The sequence below is a fragment of the Ciconia boyciana genome, chromosome 2, assembly GCF_034638445.1.
Source record: "Ciconia boyciana chromosome 2, ASM3463844v1, whole genome shotgun sequence".
Lineage (NCBI taxonomy): Eukaryota > Metazoa > Chordata > Aves > Ciconiiformes > Ciconiidae > Ciconia > Ciconia boyciana.
In genome coordinates this window covers 144,775,513-144,796,205 of record NC_132935.1, presented here as the reverse complement: position 1 = coordinate 144,796,205, position 20,693 = coordinate 144,775,513, and the positions used below count along the sequence as shown (strand labels likewise).

General features: G+C 39.7%; 1 protein-coding gene across 14 annotated transcripts in view; it reads left to right on the top strand.

The window, feature by feature from the left end:
• Positions 1 to 20,693, top strand: part of ADAM22 (ADAM metallopeptidase domain 22) — a 141,666-nt gene that overhangs the window by 2,376 nt on the left and 118,597 nt on the right. For all 14 annotated transcript variants that reach the window (XM_072854309.1, XM_072854307.1, XM_072854310.1 and 11 more), the window contains exon 3: positions 15,991 to 16,067. In XM_072854309.1, coding sequence (XP_072710410.1) covers positions 15,991 to 16,067 — 77 coding nt within the window. The remainder of the gene's footprint in view (positions 1 to 15,990; positions 16,068 to 20,693) is intronic.

The following is a 20,693-nucleotide window of genomic DNA, read 5'->3' as shown; positions in this document are numbered from 1 at the left end:
CTGATGGTTGTCACCCACTGAACGATGCAGTAGCTGGCAGTGATTTGCAGGAAGAAAATTATGAAGCGAAAGCAGGCCAGCCGAGTGGAACAGTACCGATTTTCTGTGCTTCTCACATGGGGCATGGTTACATCCTAATTGCAGGATACTGCATCCCTCGCCCAGAAATCTGAGTCAGCTCAGCAGTAATGGACCAGCAGCGTGGCTGCCTTTGCTTAGCTGAAGTTTTGTAGAAGCTGCATTTAGGAAGGTGTTTTTGCAGTAATAGTGTTAACTGTTACAGTTACGTAATTTAATATCCTGACTCTTTAGCATCCCATAAAAAAACCCAGCACCCTTACCTCTGCTAGAATGCTTATCGAAGTTATGGACTAACTAAGTTAACTTTTATGGTTGCTTTTGGGTGGCTGGTAGAAGTCACATGAAGTATAGAGATACGAAGTGCTGGATTCTGCTCACGCATGAAGAGATGCCCATGCCTGCCCTGAAGAGTTAACAGTCCAAGATACGTGGCATATAAAGGGTAGAGGAACACAGGTGCACTCTCCATCAATAAAATTTTCATATGTATTCATTTATTTTATGATTAAATATGCTCTGACTGTCTCCATGCCCTATTCTATCCATTGCTAGTAGTCTTTGGACAGCTATGTATCAGAGTTAGAAACAACTGGTCTTGAATAGAGATTTCAAACCAAAGCTAATGGTCTTGTGGATTAGTTTAGGGAGGATGCTTCTTGGAGGAGGTTGAAGCATTCAAGAAGAATCTCTGATGGCTGAAGGACAAGCAGCCGTGTCTAGAAAAGCAAAGATACCTGAATGGGATGGTGCAGTCAGAGGACTAGACAACGAGGCTGTAGCTGTTGAATTAATGTAAAACAATGTAATTGGGTTTTAAATTGGATAAAGATAAAAGCAGAGAGAGAGAGATAAGCTGGAGAGAAGGAAGTTGCATTAAATTGGATCAGATTCTTTTAATTCCTGGATGAAAGCATTAGCTTCCAAAAGGGCAGAAGTCGTACAAGAGGGATGCTAAGCCTGAGTTTGGAATTGCACTAAGGGAAATGAAGATGGTCCTTCAGGGGAAAGCAGAAGCAAAGCGTGGCCTTTGCAGATCAGGAGTTTCAGAACAGGCTTATAATGGAGTTGAGCCAGAGGAGTGTAGTACGCGAAAAGGAGGTGAAAGAAGGGAATTGAAAGCAGAAGTGACTGGGAAGTGATGGTTGGCAGATTTCTAAAAGTCTATGTTTTTTTTCAGTATTTGTTGAGGTTTTTCTCTAGCGATCTCCTTTGTTTTGTTTGTTTGTTTTGGGTTTTTTGGGCCATTGCCATAACTATTGAGTGACTTCTCTACATGCATGCTTTACTATTTAATAGTAAAGCAAATAGTCTATGTACTCAACCTAGAAACCCAGAATGTAATTGTGAAAGAAACAAAATCAACATGCTCACAGTTGTAGTTGTCCAAGTTTGCTGGACTTCAGAACACAGCACAAGGCAAGTGTTGTAGGCTATTATATATTCATGTCATTAATGTTTTAACGTACATTATATAGTGGACACTGGAGAATTCACATAACTTTGGGTTTCTGCTTTTAATTCTACCATGGAATAGAGTCACTACCAGTATCCGTGACATTCCTGTATTTCAATTTCTCTGTTTCCCAAAGGGTACCTATTAGCAGCTGCACAGCACTTAATCTAAAGAGTAATCAAGATAAGATATATCTGAGAATATGCTAATATTAATATTATCATTAATGCAATCCAGGATACTAGCAATGGACACTTGACTTACTCTTGCATAAATAAGCCTATTAAAAGATGAACATCCTCTATGGCAGGGGCGTTGTCATGGTTTAGCCCCAGCTGGCAACTAATCCCCACACAGCCGCTCGCTCACAGCCCCCCAGTGGGATGGGGGAGAGAACTGGAAGAGTAAAAGTGAGAGAACTCATGGGCTGAGATAAAGACAGTTTAATAGGTAAAGCAAAAGCCGTGCACACAAGCAAAGCAAAACAAGGAATTCATTCACTACTTCCCATGGGCAGGCAGGTGTTCAGCCATCTCCAGGAAAGCAGGGCTCCATCACATGTAACGGTGACTTGGGAAGACAAATGCCATCACTCCAAACATCCCCCCCTTCCTTCTTCTTCCCCAGCTTTATATACTGAGCATGACGTCATATGGTATGGAATAGCCCTTTGGTCAGTTGGGGTCAGCTGTCCCAGCCGTGTCCCCTCCCAACTTCTTGTGCACCCCCAGCCTACTCGCTGGTGGGGTGGGGTGAGAAGCAGAAAAGGCCTTGACTCTGTGTAAGCACTGCTCAGCAGCAACTAAAACACCCCTGTGATATCAACACTGTTTCCAGCACAAATCCAAAACATAGCCCCATACTAGCTACTATGAGGAAAATTAACCCTATCCCAGCCAAAACCAGCACAGGCGTTCAGTGAAGTCTAAGCTAAGATTTTTGTGTTTAAAAGAAGGTTCCTACTGTGGGTGTTTATAAGGAACCTTGTAACTCCATGCCTTGAGCCATATTTTGGTATTGTGAGAAGCACATGGGAAATCACATTTCTTAATACTTCCCTTTAGTCAGTACTGTGCAGGCATGTTCTTCATTAAAATGTGGGAATATGCAAGCTTTCCTCCCCATTGCCTGTATTTGTTCTTCCATCTGTGAAGGAGAGTGAAACAAAGCACAAAGTATGCTTTTACAAACTTGAGTTTGTACTCTACATCAGCGCCCGATTTGGTGCACCTTTTTCTTAATAATTTTCAGTGCATCAGATGTGCTGGTTGCGAAGATGAGATTCGTTTTCCAGCTGGAGATTAGAGTACCAGACCGCTACATGCCTTCACTCAACAGATGCCTTCCCTCAACCCTAAGTATAACTTAATAGTGATCTTGCTTTCAGTGGCAGTCTTGGAGACTGCCACTCAGCGCCAGCGGAGAAGAGTCCCAGTTCTCCTTGAGGCCAGCACTTTGTGGTCACGCTAATAGGTCTGGACACACAATCTGAGGGACAACATTGTTAATATTGTGGCTTTCATTGCATTATCCATTTTTTATATATCTAGGTGTTGATACGGAAATTTGGGAGATTTGCTATGATTTTCAGTGGGAACAAGGTCCTGACTCAATGACCTACTATGGACATAGGTTCACTCATCTCTGCTGTCTGTGCAAAACATTCATAGTATAGCAACTTCTGTTTCTCAGCCTGTTTTTCACTTGCTCATTGCCAGTTGTCATGAAGTTATGCTGGATTCATTCTGAGTGAGTAAAAGGGCTGACCTGGTTGTAGGGAGCCTGGTGTGAAGGGGCTCCAGGTCTGAACTGTGTCTGGAGGTAGATGTACGTGTTGTTTGTAGTCCAGAGCGACTCAGTAGTTTTCAGCAAAGTATTTAATTGTCTTCTACAGTCTGCATTTCTGAATTGTTTGTGACCAAATGATACAATTCCATACATCCATTTGGAAGCATGGCTTACAAATTTCTTAAATAACTTCTTATTGCTAATAATCAATTGCAGAGAAGCTCTGCTCTGTCGTGCTGAGCTTGCATAGCTCTACTTGCACTTGGAGTTGAAATCTTCAGTAGTTATTCAGGTGTTGCCTAGTCTTTGCTATTGGATTCTCTGACTTCTTGGTCTCTTATTCTAGTCTTTGAACAGGATATCCCTATTCTTTGCAGGTGCTTCTGATACTGCTGACTTTGTTTTAAAACATTCTCACTTTCTGTTCTGATGCTGCCAACTCCTGTTGGTATTACAGGTTCCCGTGTTTGGTAGCTCAAACAATTAGTAATCTGTGGTTAAAAAATGAATTCTGACTGTTGAGGAGCTTATAAAACAGCTCTAGATTTTGGGACTGATGGGTGATGATTGTTGGAAGAGAAGTGTCATGAGAAACTGCCCAATTTAAAAAATTCTGCCCACTTAATCAAAAGACTGCTGTCTCTTGGAGAAACTTAGGCACCATTTTCGATCAACCTATTGCAAAACCAAAGGGGGAGGAGGCTAAACTGGGACTGAGGCTGTAGTGAGCAATAAGAACATGCATTTGGTATACTGCCAGATTTAGTTTTCTTCCTGCCTTGTTGCGTCTTCTCCCTCTTTTCTTAAGTTTTATAGGGCGTTTGGCAAAATGTATGTGATACTTTACTGTATGTTCAGTGTAAGCAGTTCTGCAATATTCATGTAAGGATAAGATACTTCACCAACCAAGTAATACTCTGTTTTATGGATATGTGAATGACAGTTAAAATATCAAGACTCTTGATGCAGGTCCTGCCTTCCTAAAGAGAAAAAAAAAAGTGCTGAAAGCCAAACTTTGCTATAGATTGCTACATGCTGCAAGGGCACTGAGAGTGACATTTGATTTCTGATGTAGGAAGGACTTTCAGATGTGCCTTTTTATATATTCATAGTGTGTTTTGGTATTTTATAGGCAAAGAATATTTCAAATTTCTAATTTATCCTTCTCTGCAAGGCCATTTTAGGGAAAGTCTTTCCCTACTTGATAATGAGATTTGTTATGAGAGTAAATAAATATGTCCAAAAAATCATCCAGCAAAAAACCTCTGGTAGCTGCTACTTCAGAGTTCATATTGCAGAAATATCATATCAGGATGCAGATTTCGAGGGGTGATTAGAAGACACAGGTATCTTTGAAAATCCTAGTCCAGGCTGCATGGGAAATCTTTGTTTTGTGATATCTTTTCTTGCTTGTGCCACAGCAGAGCTGAAAAGAGAGCTATTCCAAAAGCTATGGCTTAATCTCGTAAAACAGGCTTATATGCAGTCATGAAGGATCTTAAAGGCTCAGATGTAACAATCCTTATAGAAAGTGTTTTTGCCAACATTTGCTTGTTGTCATAATCAATGTAATAACTGCAAAGTCTGATAGAGAAGTCCTTTCCAGCTCTGGAAATCAATATCTACATTTACTCCTGATCTGTGTTGGTGCTGCTGAGTGCAGGATCAAACTGAATATTCTTCCTGCCACTGCTTCACTGAGGACACCTCTTTTGGGACCTTTGTTGCAGCTAATGATCTGCCCTAACGCATTCATGATGCAGAAGCGTGTTGCATTCCAAGTAGTGTCATGATAAATTTTGCTGAGATTTACCCAAATTGTGGAGGAACTATATATGAAGTTAACATTCACTCTAAAACATTTGTCACAAGAGCATTATGGATGTACATGTAACACTGTCATGGCAGATCTGGCGTTATATTATTTTTCTGGTACTTCAGGTCTCCTTTGTAGTCTTCTCAGTAGTTATACCAGTCTTTAAGTGACTCAAGACTAACAACTTTTCTTAGGGCTCTGCTTGTTAAAACATTATTGCAGTTATCCTGTCAAACACTGCTAAAGGTCAATCAAACTCTGTAAAACCTTCAAAAGCCTGATAAAGTTCAGCTCTCTAAATTGTGGGTCCTTCTGGCTAGCACTACCTCAGTGCTTTTCCCTCTCAAATTGGCTGTGCTGAGGTTTGTGGTCCTTTCACTTACTGTGGCCACCTCCCGCCAGGTTCCTCTCCCTTGAGAGGATGGGGATGCTTGTTGTCGGCTCCCATGGGTTTGAGCCAAAGCCGCTTCTCCTCCCTGGTAGACTGCCCTTCTGCTTCAGGGGAAGTAGCTCACCAGGCTATTGTCAGATGATCTGGGTGCCAGCCCAGGCTCATGTCTGTCCTCTGAGTCCGGATAACTATGGATGTGGGGGGTGAAGTCCAGTACTATCAGAGCCCACCGCTCTTGGACACAGGATTGTGGTGTCTTCCGACACAATATCTCTTTCTCATTCACCTACTGATATGTTTCAGTTTTTTGGTCCCTACATAATCTTTTTTCAATATGTGTTTTCAAGAAACAGTGCAATTGTTGTTTTTTTTGACTTTTAACAACAACTATTAAATTTTACATCTCCAATCACTGTGACTCTCATCCTGGCTCTCTTCTCTCTAGTCTTGACTTCTCCTTTAATTTATTTTAAACTATGTTGAATTTACTATGATTGTCTGTGGAAAACTTTCAAACTGAGCCCTTCTAGTCATCATCTTCCTTTTGGCTTGCTAGTGGCCGCCTGGGCATCACATGGCTATGCTGTTCCGAGGTGTCTTTTGGAATGCGTAAAGGATCAGAGAGGCCTGTCAGATGAAGTTTTGCTCTTCATAGCCACAGATGCTCCCTGATAGTACTCCTCTGAAGCCGTTGCAATATTTGCATTAATCTGAGGAGGAGAAATCATTGCTGCGGGGATGAACTGCGCAGTGGCAGCTGTGCTGAGCCACAGCCAAGTGTGGAACCATGTCTCCTCAGATGGAGGCATGTTCAGTGCAGAGGAGAGCTTTGAGCATGGCAGATTATATCTGTGCAAGCTTTTTAATACTTTAGTGTGATGACTGTGTGAGGGAAGGTTCATGTTTTTTCCCAGAAACTTTATTGTGTAAGCATTGAGCAGCAAAGGTGGCTGAGGAGCTGCATGGGAGTGCTGAACACATGGACAGGATGGGTTCTGCCAGGCTGTGGTGTGCGCTTCCACGACCGGGGTTAGCTGGTTGGATAAGTTCAAGTGGAAAGCCAATGTCACCTGAAATGAAGGACATGATTAAGCAGAAATCAAATAAAGTGGCAAATGATGTAGAGCTGTTTAACTGTTGAGTCAGGAGGAGTCCAACTTTAAAACTGGATTCAGTTAAACAAAGTTAAGGAGCATGGCGTTGCTGCTGAGCATTTGCCATTAGACAGTGAAATTTGGTGATTCCGTCGGTAATTTGACCAGCTCTGATTTGTCTACCTACACCAAATTCACTCTACAATCTCTCTCTTTTTTTCTTTTTTAAATTGAAATTAATGTTCCCAGACCAGAAAACTGTAGCAAGTGACCATGCTTTAGAAAAAGCATGTTCCAGAATGTAATATTAATACAAAGTTTAGAAAAAGTTCATGTGGGTAAATGCCTTTTAATGGTGCCTTGATACTGAAAGTGTGATGTATTTGAGTGTGGAGGCTACAGCCCTGACTTAGAACTCAAAAATTGCCCAGAAGAATAGCAGTATGTAGGAACACGGTCTGTTCCAGAAATGTCTCCTTGGAGTTTTTCAACCCCTGAAATTCTGTGGGAATGAAAAAAAATCCATCAGCTGTTTCAGAAAATATATACAGTGAAAATGTTGATTCATTTTGATCTCCTAGGCTGTATCAAGAGGAAAATGAGTTTTGAATTGTGGTTTTCTTGCACTTTTCAACTTTAAAAGGACTTTGATACTTGAATGTATAGGGTGAGTCATATTTAAAAAGTATTATCTGTGGGGTTGATTGAGCAATGTATTGGCATGCCTAAGAGTCCGCAAGTTTCGTCAAGCTCTTCTTAGCCTGTAGTGCTGACAAAATGTTAGTAAACTCTCTGCTGTTGCCCGAGAACTGTTTATGGGAAAAGTTAGCCGTGTTGGTAGGCTCTAGGTGTCAAAGAGTGCTTGTTACTTCCAGTGGGACGAGCTAATCTTTTGGTAAGCTTTCTTCTGTATACAAACTAAATGTAAGACTAGTTGAAAATGTTTGGAATACGTCATTGTGTTGCTGAAAAATGTTTTGGTCACTGATACTTGTTTTATAAAGGAGCAAAGTTAGCGTGGACTCTTTTTATTATGTTTGAATGCTTTATTTGTAACGTAAAGGCGGTGTTAGCAGAGGGTTTCTGCTGATTCCTCTGGTAGTGGAACTCTGTTCCTTCATTTCTGAAGCCTACAAGAGATGCTGAAAAGGGGGTCTTTCTCTAAACGTTATTGATTCCTTTCAGAGCTTGGAAAACATGCAGCTAAAAATGACCTCAAGGCGCCATCTGCTTCAGCGAGGGCAATGCCTTCACTCCTCTTGACTGTTCGATCCGTTGAGCTTTCCTTCTTGTCTAAATGGTGTCCTTGAGACAATAGTCCTTTCTACAGCTGAATGACGTTGATGGGCTCATCCTCAAGGGCTGCTTACGGCGCGTGCGTTGCTACCCTTGTTCTGTGTTCTCTCTCCCTGCAGATGCGCTGCGCGTTGGTTGTTTGCCTCTCACGCTGCAGCTGTGCATGCATAGCGGCTCATTTGGGTTCTGCCCACTCGAAACTGCCAGGTGTCCTCGGGAGAGGGGGTATTTAATTGAAGAGAGATTTTCCTTGTTTGAATCCTTTCCCTCCGGCCTCATGCTTCTTCACAAGGAAGTAGGTTCATCATCTAGTTGCACAGTCAAGTCCTGTAGTATCTAGTGAGATAGATGGAACACATTGCTCTACCGTTGTTGTATCTAGCATTGCTCTTCGTGTTGTATCTGACCCTCTGAAACCTACGGTTGCTGTGGGGGGCCATGGAGACTGCGGTGTCCCTGTGTCACAGGGTGCGTCTCTGTTTGCTCAGCTCCCCAGTCTTGGTTTTAGAAGTGTGATCTTCAATGGTCATCAAAGTTTTTGTATGAATGATGGCAGGAAAATATTCTGAACTTTACAAGTTTTCATTCATGACTTTCCTTTTTTTCCTATTTGTAATCCAGTACTTTATTAATCACCCTTATAATAACCTATTTTATCATACTTTTCCTAGCCATTAGTCTTTGATGAAGAATCTTGTCAAATGCATTTTAAAAACATGAGGTTGAGCAGTCACCAATTTTTCTGGTTTTGCCCCAACAGGGATATATTTAAGACCTCTTGCACATTAGTTAAATGTGACCTTTTATACAAGAATCTTTGCTGCTTCCCTTTCAGAAAAAGAAAAAAAAAAAAAGAGCATGGCTTCCCAAAAGTTCTTGCAGTTCTTCCTTTCACTGGAATATGAAGACTTTCACAACCACAGAAAATACAGTAAATAGTTTCATAGGAAATCAAAAGTTATAACTAAAATTTTCTTAAAGTCAACCTAACATAATATTCTATACATAAAAGCACAGCAAGTATAAGATCCGGTACCACAGGGTTTTTCTGGTGCTGGAAACAAGTGTTGGATTGCCTCTTGGGAAGCAGCGTCTTGCCCATTCAGTTACTTAAATTTGTCCTTTTAGATCTGTGAGATTAAATGGTAGTTCATGCTAAATTTGCTAGCAGTGACAGCTTGATAGTTTTCCTGTCTTCATTACTCCGTCATTTAACCTTGGGTGAATTTTTGAGGAAGATGAAGTGGAGGGAAGGAAGGAGAGCAAGAAGAGAACTTTTCAGGGGAAAGTAAGAATTATTTTTTCTTAGTCAGTTTGTTGTAACTGTTCAAAGATGCCCATGGTTTTGGAGTGTCATGTGAAAGTCCAGGGTGAGATACATGAGCAGATACAGCTGAGCCCAACAGAGCTCCGCGTTGTATCTCTGTAGGACCTCTGAAGGATCCCTGCTGCTACCCAGGTACTGGATCTGCAGTAGCGATACCTGTGTAATACGCTGCATCGGTTTGTGCTCAGGCTTCCTTTTTGCTGGTGCTGTTCCCCTCATCCATATTTCTGAGGACCTTGTACTGAGTAAACCCAAACAGCCTCTGATTTCAAAACCACAAATAAATAATAAAAGAGAATTATTTTTTTTTTTTACTATTGAGAAGAATAATCACTGGCATTTTAGAGGTACAAGCAGTCCTTGCTTCTGGCTCTGATTTCATTGATAGTATGATGTTTATGCGGAGAAAAGCTATTTTAGGTCATGTTTACGACTTTGTCAAGATCTTCATCTGCTGAGAACTGGCGAAACCCCACCAAAGTGAACTGGGCCATGGCACTATGCTCCGGCTGGTGGTGTTTAACTCTCCCTCTGCCCCACCCTCATTTGGCACGGAGAACAGATATGTGATCCAAGATTCAAAAATGAACACGGACCTCTTAAAATCTTTTCTTATTTCTAGCTTTTCCTCAGAATAAATGACTTATTTACTAAATGTACCCCAAAGAGGCAGCTGTAAAAGCCTTTTCATCAAACCATGATTCTATTCTGCGTTTTTTTTTCATTCAATAACTTTTTTTCCCCCTAAAGAAAGCCCCATAGATATTTAGATTTATGCATTGGATAAAAAGAGAGAGCTTGCATGAAAAATGGCAAATAATGATGATTAATATAGTAAATGAGTGCCTATAAATATTTTGAGAATGCTAGGGAAATTAAAAAAGAGATTTTGCAGTTCTTTAATATGCTGTGATATGTGAATCCAGTTCAGTGACACTGAACTTTTGATTAAAATGAGGCATTTGAAAATGGCAATAGGGAGGGTCTGAGGAAGTCATATTGCATTTATGTTTTATTGTTTATTTTAAAAAAGTGATTCTTTGGCTTGGAGATATTTATTCTTATTATTAGACCTAGGTTAATTTCTGAATTTTGTCTCTGAGCAAAGTTTTTTTTTGTTTGTTTGTTTTTTTCTTTCCAGTGCAAGTAGAAGAGTAAGTTTTTGAACAAATCTTTTATTTTATGTACAGCAACAATATACTCTGGATTTATTACAACACACCTAAGTCTGAAAATTGTCCTTTTATAATGTGTACATGTGCTAATTAGCACGGTCTTCCTCCACTGTAGCTTAAATTTATTATTGTTTTCAAAACCACAGTTAAAATTCTTTTTAGATAAATCTACATAAAAAGATTAATATTTTTTAATTTAATTTCATGAATGTATTTATTTTCATTTCGCATGGACTTATCTGCATCCTGACTGAACTTAAGAAACAGTCATTTCATACATACTTAAAGGATTGTTAACAAGCTGACGTTTCTGTTCTCCTGTTAAACGGGGTGGGGTGGGGGGGAAATTAAATTAATGTCTAAGGAATCTGTTATTTTGTAAATGTGACTGACTCCCAGAGTGTCTGCTATAAAACCTCATTGTTCTTACAAGCTCTGAAGCATAGCTTTTACGTTCTCTCTTGCTGTAACATTCTGTATTATTGTCTCTCTTGATTCTCTTGATGCTTTTCTTCTGAGTCTACAAATTTGATCAGAATCTTTTAATTAGAAACCACAATGCTATAAATAGTCATAAATATAAAATTCCTTACATCAAAGGGCAAGCATATAAATAGGATTTTCTCATCTTTTTTTTTTAAAGACATTGTTTTGTTTTGATAGAAATTATTATTATCTCTTCCAGCAAAACATCAAAATGCTTTATGCAGGATACTTCAGAAGTAAGAAACATGTATTATGAGGAACTGCACATTATACCACAATATATTTTTAATTCTCTTTTTTCTTATTTTAATGGGGAAAAATATTAGTCATCATGTTACTATGCTGCTTTCAACACCCAACTAATTATACACAATGTGAGGAAAATTTCTAAAATATTTCCTTTCAAAATTCCTGTTAGTTTGATTATTAAGAAAATTAGTAGCTTGTAAGTGTTTCACTGGTGGTTAAAATATTTGACCTATTTGAAATGAAAGTCTTCCAAACATATTTAAGGTTACCTACAGTACAGTGCAATGAGGTTCACCATTGGTCTGCAGTGATAGACATTGGTTGTAGTTTATGTACGTGTATTCCCTTTGGAGATGCTCATTCTTCAGTGCCGCTTTCTGGAGAAGGCTGATCCCCAGCAGGGGTACTGAAGGGACTGTATCAGAAATCATCATTATTCTGTTGTGTTTCTTTGTAATAATAAAGAGTCGTACTTGCTACTGATTGCCCATCTCCTCTGTTACTGCAGTGATCCCTAAAGCATAGAGCAGGTGATTTAAAATAATTGGAATCACATCCCTCTTGGTTTGGCAGGAAGGTTTGCATACCACTTTTATTTTTCTAGGATTCAAGCTTTTAATATTTGTTATAGGTAAAATACATTTGTGCATAGTGATTTGAAATAATCCTTTCCACTCCATTTACTTTTGATTCCTTCCAGACATTCACTGAGATGCTTAAACTTTGCAATCTTTGACAAAAGCTAGCTCTCCCATAGTTGCATTGGATGCATGGGATGCTTAGTATTTTCCATAGAGGGGCTTGCAGAGTAGTACACTTTATGTGCCAGTAGAAATTGCATCTGAAAGTACTGCAGCTAATTTCAGAGTTGTTATTGATATTTTCCTTCTTCAGCTGCATGACATTAAAATTTCAGAACTTTTTGATTGTTTCGGATGCACGGGCACTGCGCTCTTCCATTAAGTTGTTGGATCCTCCTTTCCTGGCCCTTGTTCATGTTCTGCATTGAGTGTATCTCTCCTGGTCTCCAAGAACTCCCTTTTTTGACTCAGTTGTCAGCCGTTGATGTGTCACATCTATGGTTGTTGAAAAAGCCTCGAATTTTCTGAGAAAGTTCTTTGGTTTGAGAACCGAATGACATAATTGATTGTCTTGCTTCAGTGGTTTAGAGGAGCCTTTGCAGGTGTCTTTCTTGTTACTTCTGCTTGAATGAGATGGTATAGATGGCATAAATACTTATTTCCTTTCTTTGTGTTCTTTTATTGACATATGTCTATGAATTTAAGCTTCCCTTTCAGCTGGCCATTTTACCTATTCACTGAGCAGGCAGGCAGATATGCTTAAAAATAATGTAGAGCCAAGACTTTTTAAAATCCGTTTCTTTATTTTGTGGCTTTTAACCAGATATTCAGAAGAATTGTTATCCTAAAGAATGTAGTGGCTGGCACTCTTAAGGTGCAGTTTTTTATTACGCTGAATGAGATCTGTTAGCTGTCATTGAAAAGAGGAATCTGTCTTCCTCTTCATTCTCTCTTGCATGTCCCCTCCAGCTTCTTCCCATCGCATGTACTCATGGTGTGACTGTATAGTTTATTTGGATCAGCTTATTTGTCCGACAGAAGACAGAGCTGCTCCAAGTAATAATTAATTTTCTGATGCTGATCTGACTTTCTGGGCGGTCACAGGAGCCGACAAGGGAGAGCAGGTGGGAACACGTGGCCAGGATGGGGCAGAACTGCCTGTTTTCGGCAGCAGCCCACGCTGCGCAGTGTTGCAGTGTGTTACAACCACCTATCAGGGTTGAAGGATTCTTTGAATCTGGAAGGGCTGCAATTTCTGGAAAGGGCTGAGTTTGTCTGGCTATCCAAAATGAGCATCTTGGTATCTTAGTACGTTTGAGATACACTTGAGGTACGCTTGATTGCACTGGAGCTTAAACTTAATGGTGAGCTTCCTGGGTTTGCACCACTTGTCTTGGGGGCGGTTACATCTGCATAATGTTTTTCATCTTAATTTATTAATAGGCATTTTCTCCCTTAAATCCACATTAACAGCTTCTGTCAGGGAATAACTGTGTCCAGGGTCACCTCAGAAATACATTAGCCTTGTAATTGTTTATCTTAGAGACAGGTTCAAGGGAGGAAATTTCCCAGACCAAATCAATATGATGCAATATACCTAGCAGTTAAAAGCCAAACCAAACCAATCCAAACAAAACAACCCCTAGTCATTTTTGCTCTTACAGTGTATGAGGTGAATACATTTTAATGACAAATGCTACATTTAGAAATTTAAGTTAGGCTTTTTATATTCTTCCTTACTGATGAATTGTCTTTTGGTACCAGCATATGGTCATATAGAAGACTTGGTTATACTGTGTATACAGATCTAAATGATGGCCTATGTAGCTATGTTGTTAACAAACAGAAATAATAAAGTGCTGTAGAACGTTCTTTGCATTTAATAATGTAATGATGAAAAGCAAACAGCTGGGCTGCCATTACTCCTTTGATCAGAAAGTGGTTGTTGCGGTGCAGGTAGTTAAATGAAGGTTAGTTAAGGTTGGCAAACGTGCTGCAGTGGAACAAGGGAATGACAGAAGTCGCGCTGGCCCCTAGTACCTTACTCGGTTCTTGGCCTGTCACATCCTGTTTATAAGCAGCAGCCTAAAAATTCACATCTAGCAAGAGAAGGTGGAATTTAAAAATCATTCAAAGCAAACTCTGCTGCTTGAAAGTTGGAAAAGAAATGCCAATGCTAATGTGATAATCTGTTGATGGTTGTTTTTGCTGTGTTTGTGGTAGCTGCTGCAGGCCAGAAGCAGCTAAATGGCGGCCCTACGTGTGGGTGGCTGTACGTGCTGTGGGTGTCCATCGTCGCCTTACAGGTACCAGCCGGCTGTGTCACGGGCCGTTTGGCACTAGCTTGACTCCCGTAATTTCACAAAGGGATCAAAATGGGTGATGTGAGGAAATTACTGAATTACTGCCTTTTTTTTTTTAGGCTTTTTTGGCTAGGAAGTAGGCTTTTAATATTGATGGTAATTAATCACTGAAATTATTTACCCAGATAAGGTAAACTATGTGTTATATATTCAGTTAGTTGGTCAAGGATGATACATTTGTTCAAAAGAGATGCTCTTAAATCATCCAGAAGTTACAAGAACCACTTAGTGAAGACCTGTGGCCTGTGTTACAAAGCAGGTTAGATGTAATGGGGGTAGCTGACAGGGATATCTGACTCTGTGAATTGTATCTACTGAGAGGCCTTCTAAGAAGCTTTCCAGTTAATACTTTATCCTTCTAAACGGTAATGTAAATATCTGGAATTTCTCATCACGCAATTTTGCGTGCAGATTCACTGCAGTGGCACAGCTAGGCATTTTTATAGAGGGCACTCAGCCTGAGCATCCTCTGATAAGAGAAGCTGTCTTGACTTTTTTTTTTTTAACGGAATCAACTCTTTGTAAATATGTATTCATGGTTGTTGTCTTTTGTATTTATTAATACTCATGATTATATATGTAGGCATAAAAAGAAAATTCTGCTGTAGGGCAACTAAAAAATGTAATTAAAAAGTCATGATTCCCTCAACTTTCTGTTTCTTTGTTGCTGTTCTTTTCCAGGGAAACTGGTGTTCTCAACTCTTCTGGATTTAATGCGTATTGAAAGCCTGCCAGTAGTTTTAGAGAGAGTGAATTTGATGATTCACATTATCCCATCCTGTCCTGTGTTTCCCGGAGTTTTCAATAAATCATTTGTTACAGTTGTACTATCCTGTATTGTATTTATTTAGGGAAGTGTAGTTTAGAGTTGTAAGTGGTCCTTCAGTGTTTCCTCTTAGATTCCTCTGTCTACATGCTTCAAATCTTAATGTGCAGATTTCAATGGAAAGAAAATAAGAACAAAGTTGAAACTGTTTCAAAAAGTCTGAAAGTAGCTTTTCTTATTAATTAGTTAAATAACATGGCTGTTCCATTTCTTGGGAGTTTTCAGGTCTAGAAACAACTGTTGCATTTCTATTGGGTAGCTGAGGGTTTTCTTCCACTACTACTAGAATAAATACTCTATTTCTGGCAGATTGTGAGTTACAAAGTATTCCCATGTTTGTTCTCTGTAGGACTGAATGAAAGCAATTAATTTGGGAAAATACATGGCAAAGAGAGAAAGAAAGAAACATGTTTCTCTAGTACCCATTTTTCTTTGGTTTTAGTGACTGCTCAGGGGGTTGGAGTTTTGGGAGCCTTTTTGAGGAGATGGGTTACAGGGTGGTGAGTCAGAGCTTTGCAGAAAATGCAACTAAACTGATTTTAGCCCATTGCTATCACCTCACTATATGGGCTTAAATGAGAGTCCGTCTGAATGAGCAGTTTCTTTCAGGTAATGTTGGTGAGATTTGTGAGTGTATCGCAGTCTGACCAAACCCATAACGTCTCAGCTGTTCTCCACTGGTCTGTGTCCAGAGTCAGGTTAAGGAACAAGTAACACATTAGCCGGGGGAAGTTTTCCACTTAGTTTGCTCAGGGTTTTGCCCAGGATGGAAGTTCAAAGAAAAGAGCCGTTTCCTACGGTGTGGATGGGTTAAGATGGCGGGGTTACTAAGGCAGAGCCTCCCAGTCACGGGTTGTGTTGTTGGGAATTCTTGAATAAGCCTCATAGATTCAGAAAGCAGATCTCTTATTCATTATCATAGACTGCTTTATACATTTCAATGCAATTTTTTTTGTTAATGGCATATTGTTAATTAGTAAATATATTTACTTGATGTGTTCACAAACCTGTGCGATATGTTTTGTTGTAGCTGAATACTAATTCCGGTCTTTTCAATATTGCAGTCTACCCACATTGCTCGAGCCAGCTTCCAGGTTGATGCTTTTGGATCATCTTTTATCCTAGATGTGACGCTAAACCAGTAAGTAATGACTGTATCTTACTCTACATTTTTTCAAGACCCGGTGCCAGTTAAATATAATTTTTCAATGGAGGCTTTAGAGGCTGTATTATAGCACAAATGCTATTTCTAGGTATTGAGTTTGTCTGCAGTAGTATATTTTAAGTTCTTTTGTTATTTTCTCAAGTACAGTTGTAGGCTTTGATATTCCCATTGTTACTACTTAGTAGCTATTGCAGTGTAACTAACGTTTTAGTGTTATAATTTCATTTGCTGTCTTTCAGTTTACCATAAAGGCAAATTACTCTACTCATGCAGAGCCTCCTTGGATATTAAAAGGTGGAGCTGCTGAAAACTGGTAGCCGTTAGCATTTTAATAACCAAGTGTAAAGTACTGGAGATACAGCAATTACACTACAGCTAATCCTCAAAAAAGAATGAGATGGATAGTTGGGAATGAAGTTTCTCTGGATGCATTTACAGTCATTCGGGAACAGAGAAGCATTATAAGGCGATAGCACACTATGAACTTTAGTCTATGAGGAAAGATTGAACAATAGTAAACTTAAAGCAAAATCTGGTATGTTTCTTTCAGTAATGAGTTTTTGAAGTAGCTTTTTAGCACAGCTGTTTTAAAATAGAAATCGCTTTGCTTTTCTGCTCTGAAGTGAAAAGAGAATAAATAATATAGTAAATAGAAATGCTTTGTTAAGTAATTCAGCTCCTAAGAATTGAACACAATGTTGTGTGGTTCGGTGCTCAATTGCTACAAGTTTTTCTGCTATAAAGATGAACTGTTCAGGTTGCAATGGGAGCCATCCAAATTTCAGGTTTTTTTTCACTTGTAAACACATTTTAAACAGTGGCAATTTCTTTATGTGCACTGACATGAGTTAAAAAACACATGTGAATCCTTTCTGGTTACAGACGGCAGAGACACTGCGCTGCCGGAAGGAGAGGGAAAGAGGCTGGTTTAGAAGTATGATCTTATAACAAATGCATTTTAAAAGAATTCTAGAGGAAGAATTTCCTGCTTAAAAGCACCAAGTTGACAACATTGCAGTGTTTGTTGGAAATAGCAGTTTTTGTATACATATTTATACCTTGCTGAGAGTAGGTTGCACAAACGTGATTTTATTTTGGGTGGCAGATTAAGGGTGTGGTCACAGTTAGTTTCTTAAAGGTCAGGATTTTCCTTGTAGTATGAATTTCAGGTCATCGTAATAAAAGTAAACACATTTACTAATGGTATATGAAAAGACAAGTTAAGGATGTGATTTTATGAACTGCAGCAGTTTTCTGTAGGTGGATTTTTTGTTTAGACACATGTACATATACATATAACCACAGACACGCAAACACTTATGTTTAAAATTTGATTTGCTTTGAGCGGGATCCTATTTTTATGTCATTCTTTTGTTGTCTTTAATGATATTAGACCAGTATTTGTATCAGTAAGACTGTGAAAATATGTCCTTACTGTTCTTAGGAGTGCTAGAATCCAATTTAAATATGAACTTTTCCTGAGGAGCTATGCTTTTTATAATGTGAAAAAAGTCCTATCACAAATTGTGCAAAATGAAAACAAGAAGGCTGCAAGGAAATTAAGATGTTTGGCTTCTATCATGATATTTAAATCAACATTTAAACTGCCCCTGAAATAGCATTTGCAGATCATCAAGTAAAAAGATGGCCAAGTATGCCGGAGCAACATTTAAAATGTATTCTTAATTATTATTCCTGTGAACAAATCTGTTCTATTCAGAAGGCTGTATACATTTTTATTCTCTTCTAGTTCTTACTCTCCATATTATATTCTGTATGTATTTTCTAAGGTTCCTGAGAGAAAAGCACTGATTTTTCTGAGGAGTGGTTTGCAAATTTAGCCCACAGTAGCTTTATAATTGAAAAGTAGTTGAATGCTTGAAAAGAGCAAGGTTCAAGATTTTAGTTTTCCTCTGGAAAAAATATCAGCTTAGTATTTATAACTGAACCTCTGCTAATATCAAAAGCATGCTGAAGCAGGCCTCTGTGGTAAAATTAGCTCTTATGCATAACATACATTTGAGGAATGTTAAAGGAAGTATGGGGGACAGAGAGGGGAAAAATAATTTAAAATACATAGGTTGTCAGAAAGGGTGGACTCTCCCTGCCTTTGTCAGTCTCCTTTCTTGCAGTCTCCCTGTTGTTTAATGGTTGGTGTGTATGACTTGTACATCTGAATATATCTGAGCATCATCTCTAGTTCCAATGTCAGTGGTGGACAGTCACAGTGAAAGTGTTCACGCATCTGTATGGTTCCCCAACTTATGGAAGAAAAAAGTTCAAAATTAAAACTGTAGTAGCAAACAGAGAGCTTTAAAAAAATCAGAAACTAAAATATACCCCTGCTCCCTAATGTCTGTCTACAAATAGATTTTCTTCGTTTGCTGCTTTCTTTGTGGGCATTATTTTCTCTATTCTCTTCAAATCCATTTTTTAATCTGACAATCAGTTTCTCTGTTTCCTCCGCTGCATTTGCTTGTGCTTTGTTATACATCCCCAGGTTATGTACCCGTTTGTATTTCGTATTCTGTTGTGTTTGTATATTTTCCATCTGTTTTCTTACTTAGTTCTCTAAAGAGTCACATGCTTCTTTCTTTTCTTTTTCCACCAGGAATAATTGTCCCCTCTGCCATCTTGATATATACTACACAACTTTCTTGTTTTTCTCTCAACCTTTTTCTTGACAACTTTTTGTACACTGACAGTTGAGGCTGGCAGAAATGTTTATGGTCTCCTACTTGTCTCTCTTCCCCCATTGCCTGATATCCTCTGTTTTATCTCTTCACTTCAGCAAAGGAGATGCTGCTAGTGAATCTGGGTGTTAGCTGTAGCAACTTTCCTTTCCCAGTCCCTTCCTCTGCCACCTCTCGCAACAGTGGCCTGTCACCGAAGGCTGATGTCTTGCAACGAAACAAGCTGGGAAGATACAAGAGGTGGGCAGGGGAATCAGAAAGCAGAGCCTATGCTGACATTTCAGACATGAGGAAAACTGAGGCCCAGGATGGGATGTTGTGCCAGTCCTGGATGCAAGTGAGAGGAAGGAAAAATAATTTTCTAGTTGGCATTACAGGGTGGCAGTTTAATTTAATATTGAAATCCTCATGCTTTCTGCTTGCTCATTTTGGATCTCAGCCAGTTTTGAATGTGATGTTCACATTAAATGCAGATGTGAGGTACACTGAAACATTACCTTGAATGATAATAAAAAAAATAATAAAAAGCTGATATAATGACAATGTCATTTCCTTTTTTTCCAGTGGTGGTGTTTTCTCCACATACATCACCATTCTTTCTCTTCCTTTTTCCCCTTGAGTTGCCATAGTGTCTCTACAGTAAGCTTTTTTGAAGATACAGTGTTTCTTTTTTAACTTTTTTTTGTCTGTTCAACTGGCTGAAGTATTTACAAAGGAGCTTTCAGATCAAATCAGCTGTATTTTTAAAAGGTTCAATCCCTTAGGCAAAGGTTAGGGATGCATTAGTTGCATCGGTGTGTTTATGAATCCCTTGCCTTGGTATCCTTATGCCTTCAGAACTGCATCTAATGGAGCTGTTTTCTGTGGCCATCTTTGTCAATGCTGCCTTCAGCTTTAGCAAACCTGGGGCCTGACCACTGGGCCGCACAGGCAGGGGCTGCTCGCAGCCTTCCCTCCTTCGGCACGCCTGCAGCGCTGGCCCTCAACCCAGAACTGCGCTGGGGTTGCATAGCAATTAAGTGTGCTCATTTATTTATTTATTTATTTATTTAAATTCCTTCCCCTTGAAGTTTTTAATACTGCCATAGCATCTGTGGCTCAGCAAATGGCTATTTCTCTTTTCATGCAGGATATTTCTTCTTAAATGTAGCCATGTGACCATTTACACCCTCAACTTGGGTTGTAATTGCACAATTAAACAGCAGAGCTCACCAGGAAATGGGGCATGTTTCCGAAAGCCTCTTTGAGGCCCTTTTGCTCCTGCGGACCATGTGGATTTCTCTGCAGGGACCTGGGCCAGGGCATGTCCATCTGCTTGTGAAGTAGCAGAGACCTAATGGCAGAATGGGCCAAAGGAAGCTGTGATCATGGGGTTGGACTGGGAAGGAGCACGCTGCAAGTTTGTATCTACAAACTACAGAAACTACAGTATCTGTGCTTGTCTGAAGTGTGGACAGGCCCTGGCAGAGGGTAACCACCCCAGGTTGGCTTCGTGGTAGCCGTGACAGGCAAGAAAGATGATCATGGTCCTTCCTTGCTGCAGCATCATCCTTCATACAAGGGCTCTGGTGTCTCCTGTCATGGAGATGGGCAGAGAGCATTTCTAGAGCCTGAGTCTGAACTGAGGTGCAGCGTGCACACCGGGTGCTCTGCTGAGGGGGCTCGTGGCCTTCAGAAGGCTCCCTGGAGCGTCTGGCCGCCCGCACGTGCTGCAGCTCCTCATGGTACAACAATGAGAAGAGTCCTTCCTGATCATGGCTTTTTTGGTAAGAGTGAACAAATCCATAGCATGAGATCCCCTGGTTTGTGGTGATGGAGAAATGCTCTGAAGAGTCATGAGCATAACTAAGGATTTCAAGCTTACATTCAGCACTTCAGGACTGCTGTGTCCTTCCAACTGGCACTCAGT